Genomic DNA, 13,595 nt, shown 5'->3' on the forward strand with positions numbered 1-13,595 from the left:
TCAAAATTAGCACAGCTTTGGAATAAGGAATACAGGTAGCAACTGAAGGCTTTCAGGTACATCCCAATGTTACTTATATATCCCACTGTTATTTATACGTTCTTTGGCCTAATTACTTGCCATTAAATATGGCATTATTTTAACCATTTGAATAGCCTGGCAGTATTCAGACATCTGAATAAACCGAGGCTAGAAACAGACATAATTGTTGTCAGAATGCATTGTAGCACAGGTACAGAGGTTGTCCAGGCCCATTGTCTCACAGGGTCAGGTCTCACCTGGCTCCAATGGGGTGCCTGGCCCTAACCCAAGCTATGCACCAGCAAGTAAGTACAGAGCAGAGAACCAAACCCCAAGGAGTTCTCTTGATCTGCAGCATAAAATGTATGTCCTGGAGTCCTCCACAGGGACAGACAGAGTAGTTCGTCCCACAAATCTTATGAAATCTTCAATTGTTATGCTTTATGGAGAAAATAACAATTCAGTATCTTGCTTTGCTGTTGCTTGGTTCATATACATGTGTGTTGACTACACAAAAGAGAAGTGAATTAAAAATAAGAGACTTTAAACATTCCTCTGAAGTCCTACCCTACTCTATATTTATCCCCCTTTTTCCTTCTGTGCAAAACCTGCTGAAGCCATAAAGGGGTAGCTGCTGTTATCACCACTCTCCCAGTAGAGAATAGGAGCATCCAAAAATTCATTTCATTTCTCCCAGGGGAAACATGCCCCTTAAGAAAGAAAGACCTTCCAGTTGACACATGGAAGACCTCAGTGGCACAAGCAATTCTCTAGTAAGAAACAATGCTTGTATGCTCTGCTTCTTCTCCACTTAAGAAAATGGGCTAGAGGCTTTGCCTTGCTGCCTCCCCATTTCTCCTCCCCACCACAGGGGGGGCAGCCACCCCACTCTCCACCTCTTCTCTAAACCACCTTTGACCTTCTGTTCCCCCTCCCTTCAGTTCAGGAGGAGATGGGAGCAGAGGGGCAATGCCTACTGCCTCTTTCCCAGACCAGGGACTATCTTGTCTGCAGAACAGAATGAGGACTTGGCCCCACTGCTCCCCTCCCAGGGTATGGAGGCTGATGTTTTTCCCCATCGCTCCACTCCTCTCAAGGAACCAGGAGGAGTAAACAGCTTTTGCTCCCAATGCCTTCCCCAGCTCACGATCACCCCAGTCTGCTGAAGGCACAGGGAGCAGAGTCGGGGGGGTGGAAGAGGGGATAGGCAGCTGCAGGCTGAATATCTGTATGCTACCTCTCATGAAAACTTTTCTAGTGGTGGAAACACATCTCTTTGTAGTCTGTGTCTTTTTTTCTCCCTGTTGCATGGACACCCCCTCCACATGTAAGTTTCAAAACTTTTGAAACATTTTGAGTGCCCTCGTTTCATTTTGATGCTGTTTTGAAGCCTTTTGTTTCATTTCAATTTCTCTGGTTCAAGCCTGAAATGAGTTGAAACAGCGTCAAAACTAAACAGCCGGTGAAATTTTGCACAGCCCCACTAGTTTACCAAAGCAATAAAACTTAATTATTATTTGAAAAAAAACTTTTTGGAAATGTTTGCTTAATGTACAGCAGCCAAGATCATAGACCAAAATTAGCTCCATTTCATTCGGCTCAGATTATAATTTCCTTTGCTTCTTTTTTACAAGGAAAAGCTCATGTTTTATTTTTCTATAGCTGGGCACATAATGCTTGGCTTCCCTGTGACCTACCATTATTCAGCACTGGGAGCATCTACACAAGACACTTACTGAGCAGTAGCTTAATAACATTGCTCAGTGGCATGCTGGCCAATAACTGTGCTAATACGCTACTACAGTTTCATTAGGCTACTGCACAGTAAGCATCAGAAGAAAAACCGTGCGCCAGTGCTACTGCACAGTAACTACAGTTACTGTGCATTTAGTTTAGTACTTCATTAAGTACTAAACTAAATGCACAGTAACTACCGCACATTAATGAATATTTATTTATACGTGCCCACTGTGAGTCAAAATCAGTATTTGTTATTAATGTGGGAAGAGTGATTTCAAGGAAACACAGCTCTGTTATATAACCCCATATAGTTGTTTAGTAGGGTGTGTGATTTTTATGATGGTTGATAGCTTCTAAACAGCAGTTTCCTATTATTTAGATAAAAACTGAAAGGCTGATCAAAAACAATCACTAGGTATGTCTCCCCCGGCTTAGTCTCTTCTACAGAGAAAAGAATGATTGCCTCAAAAGGTGTGATCTGTGGTAATAGTCTTGCAAACAGAAATGGAAAACTGCGTAGGATGTAATTAAGGTGAGTACGTACTAACAGACAGGTCCACATACAGCTTTGCAGCACTTTTGTGTTTTAGTATATAGCAACAAGGACTAGAAAGAATTTCCTGGGTCACTGCCTACTGCTGGCAACTTGGCCACATAATCCCTAAGCCTCCATATATTTTAAAGTAGGAATTTATCCATTTCATTACACATTCAAGAGTATTTCACCTGTGGGTTTCAATATCCAGAATCCCCATGGAAACAAGAGATAAAAATCTCAATATGTTTGCTTTCCAAAATATAGAGGCATCTGAAATGCTGTCTTTTATCCATATGAATCTGCAACATCTTCATATGATTTTTTAATTTGGAGTTAAAAATGAAACACTCACTCTTATACTGGGAAAAACAGTGATGTGAAAATCAGAGCAACAGGAAACTGCCATGGAGGTATGTAGGGGGAGGGGATTATATTTTTTGTGTTTGGTCAGTTCTAGCTATTTATATTCATCCATAAATCTTTTTACCGTTGTTTTAATTTTGATTTTAAAAAAGAGAATTTTACAATGTTAAAGAGAATATATTCCATTAAACTTGTTTTTTCAGCTTCATTTGTTACATTAAATATATGCTTATTTCTTGTTTTAAAACACACACTAACTTTAGGAGGATAGAAACACAACCAAAATATTAGCACAGCCTCATCTAATGAAGTACTGAAGTGTATGTTCCTTCAAGTGTTAGGTTTTGTATATAGGAATCAGAACTCTGTCTACTCTCATTTATAGAGGTAAGGCAAAAGTTAGTCCATTAACTTCACCAGGGTTTTCTAGAATCATAACAGAGTAATTAAGAGCTGAATTTCTCTGCAAGTAAGTAATCTTTCAGAAAATAAGTCTTATTGCCTTCAATAAAGTATGTCATTGAGATTTCCAGATCTCCTCTCAGGAGTTTCAACTACCTATATGAGTAGGATTATACACTGAAAGTGAAAATCTGGATCAGGATTCACGGTCAGGATTCATGGAAGTCAATAACAAACTTCTATTGACAGAATCATAGAAACGTAGGGCATAGCTAATCTATCAATTAATTAATTGATTGATCGATCAATTGATTAATTGATTAATTAATCAAGGCAAGATTATTGCTGTCTAAATTTATCTGGACAAGTGTTTGTCTAAAATCTTCCAAAGATGGAGATTTCACAACGTCTCTGGGTAACCTGTTCCAGGATTTAACTACTCTCATAGTGAGAAACTTCTTCCTAATATCTGACCTAAATTTCACCTGCAGCAATTTAAGGCTGTTACTTCTTGTCTTACCCCCATTGGCCACAGCAAATAGTTTATTACCACCCTCTATATAACCATCCTTCAGGAATCTGAAGATTGTTATCAAATCCCCACTTACTCTTCTCTTCTCCAGAAAAAATACTCCCATTCCTTCCAATCTTTGCTCTTAAGTCAGAACTCCTAGATCTCAAATCATTGTTGTTGTTCACCTCTACTCTTTCCAATTTGCCTGCGTCTTTCTTGAAATGCATTGACCCAAACTATACACAGTACTCCAAGTGAAGCCTCACCAGGCCCAAGAATGACTTCCCTTGACTTGCATGTGATGTTCCTCTTAATATAGCCTAGTATGGTACTGTGTTTTTTTTGTTTTGCAACAAGACCACCCTGTTGGTTTGTATTCACAGTATAACCACTAGTTCCTCATCTGTAGCATAGCCAGTCATTCCCCAGTCTGCATTTGTGCAGGTGACTGACCGTTCTGTTCTAAATGCAGGACTTTGTACTTGTCTTTATTGAGTTTCACTTCACTAATTCCGACCAGTTCTCCAATGTATCCAGGTCATTCTGAATCCTCATCCTACCCTCCAGAGAGTCTACAACTCCACCCAGTTTGGTGTCATCTACAAAATTGTTAAGTCTGCACTCAGATTTCCACCCTCCAAATCATTAATGAAGATATTAAACAATGAGGTTAGTATTTCATATGGATTATATTGTTTAGTCCTCCACTGTCAGCCTCTTGTCCAGATTTAGAACTATTGGACTAACTTCAAGAACCACAAAATACACTTTGAACAGGTGTTTATGAACTAACATAACCAATTCAAATATACCTAGATACGGTGACCTTTTCTCAGATCATATCTTTAATCGTACTCTTCTTGCGGCTGATTTAGTTTTGCCACGTGGGCCAATTGCTTTACATGGACACCATGGTTAGAAAACAGCTTTGCTAATTATACACAGAGATTGCTTTTCTGATTTCACTTAGATTAATATCATTCTACAATAACCTCACTGAAATAAATGGGTCAAAATCTTAAAAATAAAAAAAAAATCTCTTTCCTTTGCATGGCTTCGCATCAGTGCCCTAGCACAGCACTGCTGGCTTCTGACAGTTCCTGACCTGTATTTGGAGCCTTTATCAGTCTAAACTACATGGAGTAGAACCTTCCCAGGAATCAAGCATCCCTTTGTGTCTCTTCCCCATCTATCCAAGAAAATCCAGCATGAGATCAGAATCTAGCCTCAACAGTACTTTACCATCTTCTCAGACCAGGGGAAACTTTCCAGTCAGACTAGTGGATGCTAAATGAAATCTCATTCTACAGAAACATTTTGTTTGATCCTGTCTCTGACTCAATATCCAGAGGCCCATGGGTGTGTTATTTCAGAATTAAGTTGGTTCTTGGGTAATGTTTTGTCACACTGTTTACAGAGCACTATAAAAAATAAACAGTGCGTATATTAGAAATTTTTTCACTTGGAAGTCTAAATTCACACATGAAAAATTATCTTCTTCACAGTCCACATGACCAATTAGACATATTTTAAAGTGCACAACTTGTACTGAATCAGACTGTAGTCACCAGATTTGTAAATGTGTCTTCATATCACCAACAGAACAGAAACAGTAATAACATCTGAGCAATTTTCGAAGTTATTTCATATATGCACCATTTAAACAAGATACAGGATGTTAAAATAACACCCACATTGGCCTAACTTGAAATTGAGAAACTGCCCAGCAATGACACGCTTGAGTTACTGTTTTTCCACTGGTGATAAACTCACTCCCATCAAGTGAATAGACTTTATGGTTCTTTGTGCTTTTCTAGCAATTTTCAGGGAAGGGGGAGTGTTAAGTGAAGAACTTGGAAGACTATCAGCAATTGAGTAATAACACTTTGGTTCACCATGCAAAGAGGGTGAGCTACCAGGCTGAGTGAAAGCAGAATGCAGGCTGTAACCAGTACAACCAAGTAGTCTGGGTTGAAAGTTCCAGTAAACTCCTGGGACAATAATCCAGTAAGAGCCTGGGCCAACTCTACCATTAAGAGCACCCAAAGCAGACAGAATACAAGAAGAAATCTGAGGCTCTCTACTAATCTAAATCTTTAAGCACTTACGTACCTTCAAAACTCTGGTTCCAAAATGTTGAAACATATCCACCTAAACTTCCAAAGCTAATAAGAGCATGTCTCTGAAACAATAAATCCTCCCAAGGGCGTAACAGTACTGATAAGAATGCTATTGCTTTTAAGCGGACGTTCAAGGGTGTGCCTATGATGCACATCTTTCTATTATTATTGTGTCTGGTATGTTCATAAACATCGCAGGGTCGGTATTGATCTTTGGTCTTGTCCACACAACAAAACTGAACTATAGTTTACATTGATCCCAACTGAGTTAATTTGGGATAAACCCCTTTGTGGAAACTCATTTGGGTTTGACAGTAGTTTGCTGCTGTTTGGCTTGAACATATTCCAAATTGAAATCAATGAAACTCCAAATTTAAATCAATGAAAACATAGTTTAAACCACAAGGTTTACACACAGCCTGTTATTCTCCTCTGTCAGCAGACCATTAGTTGAATTTATGCAACCTTCTCCAGTACACAAATCCTAAGTATATTCAACAAAGTTTGCAGAAGCTCCAAAAAAATTCTCAGCAAGTTATCAATAAATATTGTATATTAAAAGGAACTCCTTACTTTTGGAAGAGAAGCTCTGGAGCCTGAACTCTGAGTGGTCATTGTCAAGACTGTAGTGATGCCCAGAGCAACTCTGGCTGGAGCAGCATCCATGTTGATCCAGAAGGAAACCCAAGACAAAATGACGATCAGTAGGCTAGGAATGTACATCTGGATTAAATAGTATCCCATCTGACGCTCCAAATGAAACTTGACTTCAATGCATGTAAACTTTCCTGGAACATGAAATTGCTTTTATGAATCTTTTTTGCATATCTTATGCACGTTTTACCTTATTTTATGAACCCAAACTAACTGCCCAACTTCAGACTCATAGATTTCATAGTGCACAAAAAAATAAAGCTTTAAAGGCAGCAGTCCTAGTATGAAAATATTGCTCTGGCTCAGAACAATAACATAATAGCACTTATAGCATTGTAGCTTAAAGTATAAAACCAAAGGATATTTGAAATCCTGGCTACAAAACTATGCCAAATTTTTCACATCAGCCAAGGAAACAGACAATAACACTGTTGCTCCATTTTGAGAAAATGTAATTTTTTTATTATTATTTGAGAGAAATTTAAACAAGACTTCCTTGTAGCATAATAACAATTCTGGTGGTGGAAAGTGACATGTATAAAAAATATTTTATTTTATTTATGCCTCTGTGTGAACATTTTACAAGAAAACCAAACCAAACCAAAGAAGTTTTGTAAACAGTCCCATTCTTCTTTGGTTTTTTGTGCTTTTTCTTGTGTCGATATATCTGGCCAATGGTCCAGTCACTCTTCTACATCAACGGTGCCCAACCTTCTGGCCTTACAGGCTAGACAAGTAGTATGGGGTCAGTTTGTGGGGTCACCCCTTCCAACACTCAAATTTACTGCTGGCTGCAACTGTGGACTACATATCCCAGAGGCACCTGGAAGCAGGGAGAGAAAATGATGCCGCAGAGTCCTTTTACTGTGAACCTGGACTGCAAATCCCAGAGACCTCAGGGGCAGGAGGAAGAGGTAGTGAACACACAGCCAGAGTCTAGCACCCCCAGCTTCTGGCCTGAGCCCCTACAGACATGTGGCTGCATTTCCTGAATCAAAGGTAAATGACTGTTCATTTCTGTTTCAATTTAATCTGTGCAGTTTAGACTAACCTGCCAAGCTTGGGCTTTTTGACTGTCTGTACCTAGCCCTAAAGAAAACACACATCTTTCAGCCCTCCAAATCTGCAAACATTAGGAGATATTCTAGAGATAAGGGTCATTTGAGAATTTGGAAGTTCTTCTGACTACATACTACTTCTTATCTCACTTTGTCATGCTGCAAAGGTTTTATCACTGCTCCTGGAGGCTTCCTGTGAGCTAGGACTTCCATGCCAGAGAACAGGAGGTAGACTAGAAGTACTAGCCTGTGCAGGGAACCTATATAGATTTTCTCAGGGGCTGCCCATTTGACCTCACAATCTTGTCCCTCTTCTTTTACCTCCCATGATGCTGGAGATGGTTTATTTTTGGTTATCTGAAGTTTCAATTAATAAATTGATTTTTAAAAGTTTCATTTTCAGAGAACTGAAACAGTTTAATTCTGCCCTGTAAATTTTTAGATTTTTTTTTAAAAAGCATATTAAAGAAAAATGTGCTTTCCTTTACACATATTAAAAGAAAGCAGGTCAAGCAACAGTCAGCTTCAACAGTTGAATCCCCATCTTGTGTATCAGAAACACTCAGACTTCAGGCACTCCCTTCAATAGACATTGAAACAAAATGTCTCAAATTGAAGAAGCAACAAGCTTCATTCAAAAATGTTGAAATGATCAAGTTTTATTTTCACAAAATTTAATTTTTTTAAAACAAATAAAAATTAGCAAAATCAACACATATTTGCAAGATCTTGTTTCCACTGAATTTGCATTTTTCACCAGAAAAAAACTTTCATGCAAAAAGAAATAAATCCACAAATCAACCTGGTTCTCCTATTATAAAATTGCATAAAGTATAGTAGGAGAAGTAATTATTAAAGGAAAGATTAAGAGACTGCTCACCAGTGTTGTAATGTTTTGTGCAGTAACCAAGTTCCTTATCTTCTTTCAAAATAAACTGTGGCAGAGTTAAACCTTCTGCAACTTGCACTGGACCATCACTTAGCCACTCAAATATCAGGTCATTCATAGTGTAACCAACTAAAATAAACAAATCATTGTTCATTAGATTGTCACAGGGTGGAGTGTCAAATGAAAACAAATCATGAAGGAGAAAATAACCACACGTTTGAATGGACAAATTTTAGTACACCCACATCTTGTGAATCTCTAACATTGCTATGAACATTATAAAGCCCCATAACCACATCACAGATGTAACTCCACTAACGTGGATGAAACATTCCACTCAAACCTCAAAATTACTGAATATATGCTACAGTTTGCTTCCAGTGGAAAGCCACTTTTAATACACTGCCAAGGACACTATTCACAACAAAAGTTATATTTCAGTGTAGCTGCATATCAGTCTCACTGATTCATTTTGTTTTCATCACTCTGTGATTAAACAATTCTTAATTTCGATAAAAATGATTGTTTTTATATTATTTTTACAAAAAAAAAGGAAATACTTTCGTAATTCTTTGAAACCCAGTACTGAGAAACATACAGCAGAAGGAGACAGAATAAGAGGAGAAACAATGTAGAACGGTAGTGTTAAAGAGAGCCTGGAGGCTGGATACAGCCCTGGGAAGCTTATCAGGTATCCTTTTTTCTCTGATAATATATATAACAGAAAAATGGGAGGGGGGGGCTTTAATCAGAAAATTTTTTATTTGTTTTTATCATAGAAAACCAGGAACCCTGCTCATCATTCATCCCTCATTGCTGCCTGTGGGTCTCGAGCAGGCCAGATGGCCCCACATGCCACATGTGGTGCCAACTCCAGCGTAAGTCAGCTCTATGCTGGATCTAGTGACACATCCCAGAGTAGCCATCGCATGCAGGAAGGCCTCAGAGTATCAAAATGGCTGCTGCTTGCAGCACAGCCCTTTAGTCCCAGCACAGCCACCCCATTCAACAGGTAGCAGGACCGCACTGCAGGTGGCATCCACTGCAGGCAGACATTTCAGGACAGGCACTGTATCCTGCATGTGAGGCTGACCTATGGGTCAGAACCAGCCCACAGACTGGTCCTGTGCCACTAATCTGATGCACAGGGCTGGATGAATTTGATGCCCCTAATGTAGAGGCAAGGCAAGTTCTGTCCTTGTGTTATAAAGACACTGTTTCAGAATGCAGGTAAAAGTCTGCAGAAACTGTCTCATGATCGGTATTGAAACTGTTATAATGTTGTGGGGTTTGATATTTTTTTTAAGTTTTCCACCAGGTAAATCATCTGATTACTCACAGCTTTCTAGTTGCATTGTGCATGTCTGCACATCCATAGGAAAATTCTTCAAGTCCATGGGACAGGATAGGGTTAAAGTTAGCCTAAATATAGATAAGAACAGTAAACTACCATTAAAAATATTTACAAAGTTATATTTAAAGCAGAAAAATCATAGGTCAGCAATATTTAAAGAGAGGCAGTCAAGTTTGTGAGCCAAAGAAGTTTGGTCTTACAGTGAACATCCTCTCAGGTATTTGTGATAAGGACTGAAATTGTATGACCAAAGCTTAACATCATGAAAAGATTTGTTTATGGTTCTCTCTTCTAAATTCTATTTGCATAGTTTCTTTCTGTACATACAGGTTCTGTTTTTCATGCAAGCAGGGGAGAAACATTTTTAACAATAATACAAAAATGTGATTATAAAATGATAAAAATCAGTAGAATGACTCAGGTAGTATCCAAAATGATCTGGGCCATTTTGAAGAACAGCTGAGATTCCAAGATGTCACTCCTTCAAGATTTATAGAAGTAGTAAATGTAATATTTCAGACTACTCTCAGTTCCACAAAATTTAAAGGAGCATACCCTTTCTCATTCATTCATTCATTCAATTTATATGCCACCCTTCCCAACAAAGGCTGAAGGCAGCTTGCAGTAAGAATGATTACTTAATAATAAAACTGTATTTTGTATTACAAACTGTTGTTTGTATTACTTAATACAAACGACTTTCGCCTAGCATAACGATTCAGAAACAACAGTGCAGGCGCCAGCAATGAACTGCAGGAATCTCTTGGTTCCTGACCACATATTTCATATCATCTTACTCCTCCCCACTTTGCAAAAACAGAACATCTAAAAAGAAGAATGAAATGAAGTGCAAATATAGAGGAAGTAGGTAAATCCTGCAGCTATTAATAAATGGGAGTTTCCCCTTGGATGGCAATGGGAACTATTTCATCCAGTATGTTCTAAATCTTTTTCCAAAAAGGGCAAAACAGTCATTGCACCAGATAGAGCTAATACTATTTGTTAACGCTCTGTTACTAATAATTTTCCATGCAATCAATTATTGTCATTGTTACAGAAAAAACTATGTGATCTTGACTATGGATAAGCAGTGTCCATGAGACTAATGTCACCTGTACAAGTGAAATATTTGAGAACTCCAGGAAAAGTCAAATAGAAACCAGGGGTAGCAGACAGTGGTATAAAAGGGGATTTCAATAGCAAAAGGGACAGCTGGGAATGTGCTTAGACTATACCAACTGTAATCTACTCATTGTAACCCGTTGCTCCACTTGTAACTTTGTTGTGCCACTTGTTGCCTCTTGTCAGATGCTTATATGGTAAACTTTTTTGGAGAAGGGACTGTGTTTTTATTATATGTGTGTATAGTAGGCATTACCACAATACCCATAAATAGCAATAATTAAAACAATAACAAATGGATGATAGTCAAGCAATTTAAATCAAAACTAAATTAAACAATTCATTTTTCAATCCAGTTTAAATTAAGGTGTAACCACCTGCTAAATACACTACCTACCTAATGCTCCTATCTTGCTCACCACACAGGTTTTCTATTGTGTTAAAATGTAAAAGATGATAGTACTTTGAACTCAGTGCCAAAATCAAAGTACTGTCAAAATACTTAAGCGCCTGGAGATGCAAATTGGCTCCTAACACTGTTTTCAGAAGTGCCTGCCTAAGCACCCACATTTTACTGAAATGATTAGGAGCTAAGCATGTGGGTATTTTGGGCACCTATGTGCATTATCAGGAACATAAAGACCTTTGAAAATGTGGCCCTCAGTCCTGTACATATTTTTCCAAATTCTTCAAAAATGTTAGTAAGTTATATATTTGCCATATCATTTACCAGACTAAAGACTGAGCTATCTTAGCTGCTAAACCATGGCAGTAATAAAAGATTGTTTCTCTTATTTTCTGAAATGTTAATATCAAACTTGTTGTCTTCTTCTTCTGCTAAAGATAGGTTATATGTGTAAGTTCATTTTCTGACCTAAAAGGAAGAAAGGAAGGAAGGAAGAAAGAAAACTGAGCTGCAGAATATATAATTTGCTTGAATTCACCTGAGTAAGTCTGGCCCCTCTGCCACACATTGCTCACAGGCTGATGAGAGCTGGTGAGACAGATTCTATCACTCACCCTTGAGAAAGGGGCTCAGTGGGAGTTTGACCTCAGACTTTCAGCTTAATGAAAGGAAGCATCTAGTTTTAGCCCCTCTAATAAAGCAAATGCAAGAAAGCAAACACTTCTAAATACTGGCTCCATGCCTCTGAGGTGTAAACAGATCTGCCTCCATTGACTTCAAGGATACTATAGCTAGTTGCTTCAGGAGATGAGAACAGAACAGAATGTATAAGTTTGTTCACAGGACGAATAACAGCATCTCCTCTTTCTTCTCCTAATGAAAGGTACTTTTCTGGGAGACTAAATTATTCACTGCTCACCTGGACAAATGGGGAGTCATTTCTATTCACTGCATCAATGAGAGCAGCTCAAGAGAACATCTTCAGAGATAGTTTCTAGGGTCAGAAGGGACTTGAGCAGATCATTGAGTCCGGCCCCCTGCCATGGCAGGAAAGAGTACTGGGGTCAAACGACCCCTGCAAGGTGTACATCTAACCTCCTCTTAAAGACCCCCAGAGTAGGAGCCTGCACCACTTCTCTTGGAAGCTGGTTCCAGATCCTAGCCGCCCTGACTGTGAAGTAGCGCCTCCTGATATCTAACCTAAACCTACCCTCTGCCAGCTTGTGACCGTTATTCCTGGTCACTCCTGGCGGTGCTTGGGGGAACAGGGACTCCCCCAGTGCCTGCTGATCCCTCCTGACTAGTTTGTAACAGGCCACTAGATCTCCCCTCAGCCTTCTCTTGTGGAGGCTGAACAGGTTCAGGTCTCTTAGCCTCTCCTCATAGGGCCTGCCCTGCTGCCTCCTGATCATGCGAGTGGCCCTCCTCTGGACCCTCTCCATGATGTCCACATCCCTCTTGAAGTGCGGCACCTGGAACTGGACACAGTACTCCAGCTGTGGCCTGACCAGTGCCGCATAGAGGGGGAGGATCACCTCCTTGGACCTGCTCGAGATGCATCTGTGGATGCATGACAAGGTGCGGTTGGCCTTCCTGACCACATCCCCACACTGCTGGCTCATGTTAATCTTGGCAACAATGATGACACCAAGATCCTTTTCTGCCTCTGCACTGACGAGAAGGGAGTTCCCCAGTCTGTAGGTATGGTGCCGGTTGTTCCTCCCCAGGTGCATCACCTTGCACTTGTCAGTGTTGAATCCCATCCTGTTCTCATCCGCCCACCCCTGTAACCTGTCTAGGTCAGATTGCAGCCTATTCCTCCCTTCTAGCATGCCCACATCCTCCCACATCTTAGTGCCATCAGCAAATTTGAACAGGGTGCTTTTTACACCCTCGTCCAAGTCACTGATGAAGATGTTGAACAGTGCGGGCCTGAGGACCGAGCCCTGGGGGACCCCACTGCCCACACCCCTCCAGGTCAAAAATGACCCATCCACCACCACACTCTGGGTGCAGCCTTCCAGCCAGTTAGTGACCCATCTGACTGTTTAGGTGTCAATGCCACAGTCCCCCAGTTTCTTAATGAGAACAGGGTGAGAGACAGTGTCGAAGGCCTTCCTAATGTCCAGAAAGATTACGTCTACTGGTACCCCTGCATCTAAGGATTTTGTGACCTGGTCATAGAAGGCCACCAGGTTGGTCCCTCTAATGAACCTGTGTTGGTTCCCCCTAAGCATAATCTCCCCTGATGGCCCCTCATGGACATGTGCCAGGACAATTCTCTCAAAAAGCTTACCCAGGATCGAGGTAAGACTAACTGGCCTATAGTTTCCTGGGTCCCCCTTCATCCCTTTTTTGAAAATGGGAACCACATTGGCCCTTTTCCAGTCCTCTGGCACTGCACCAGAGCACCA

At 40.0% G+C, this 13,595-nt stretch overlaps 1 protein-coding gene across 2 annotated transcripts in view; it reads right to left on the reverse strand.

Annotated features, from left to right (window-relative positions):
* The window catches only part of GLRA2 (glycine receptor alpha 2), a 224,273-nt gene that overhangs the window by 150,014 nt on the left and 60,664 nt on the right, over nt 1-13,595 (reverse strand). For both annotated transcript variants that reach the window (XM_090031654.1, XM_090031652.1), the window contains exons 5-7: nt 9,639-9,721; nt 8,291-8,428; nt 6,272-6,486 (exon numbers count right to left, since the gene is read on the reverse strand). In XM_090031654.1, the coding sequence (XP_089887780.1) occupies nt 6,272-6,486; nt 8,291-8,428; nt 9,639-9,721 (436 nt within the window). The remainder of the gene's footprint in view (nt 1-6,271; nt 6,487-8,290; nt 8,429-9,638; nt 9,722-13,595) is intronic.

This window comes from Crocodylus siamensis, chromosome 1 (assembly GCF_052110815.1).
Source record: "Crocodylus siamensis isolate JL-2025a chromosome 1, ASM5211081v1, whole genome shotgun sequence".
Lineage (NCBI taxonomy): Eukaryota > Metazoa > Chordata > Crocodylia > Crocodylidae > Crocodylus > Crocodylus siamensis.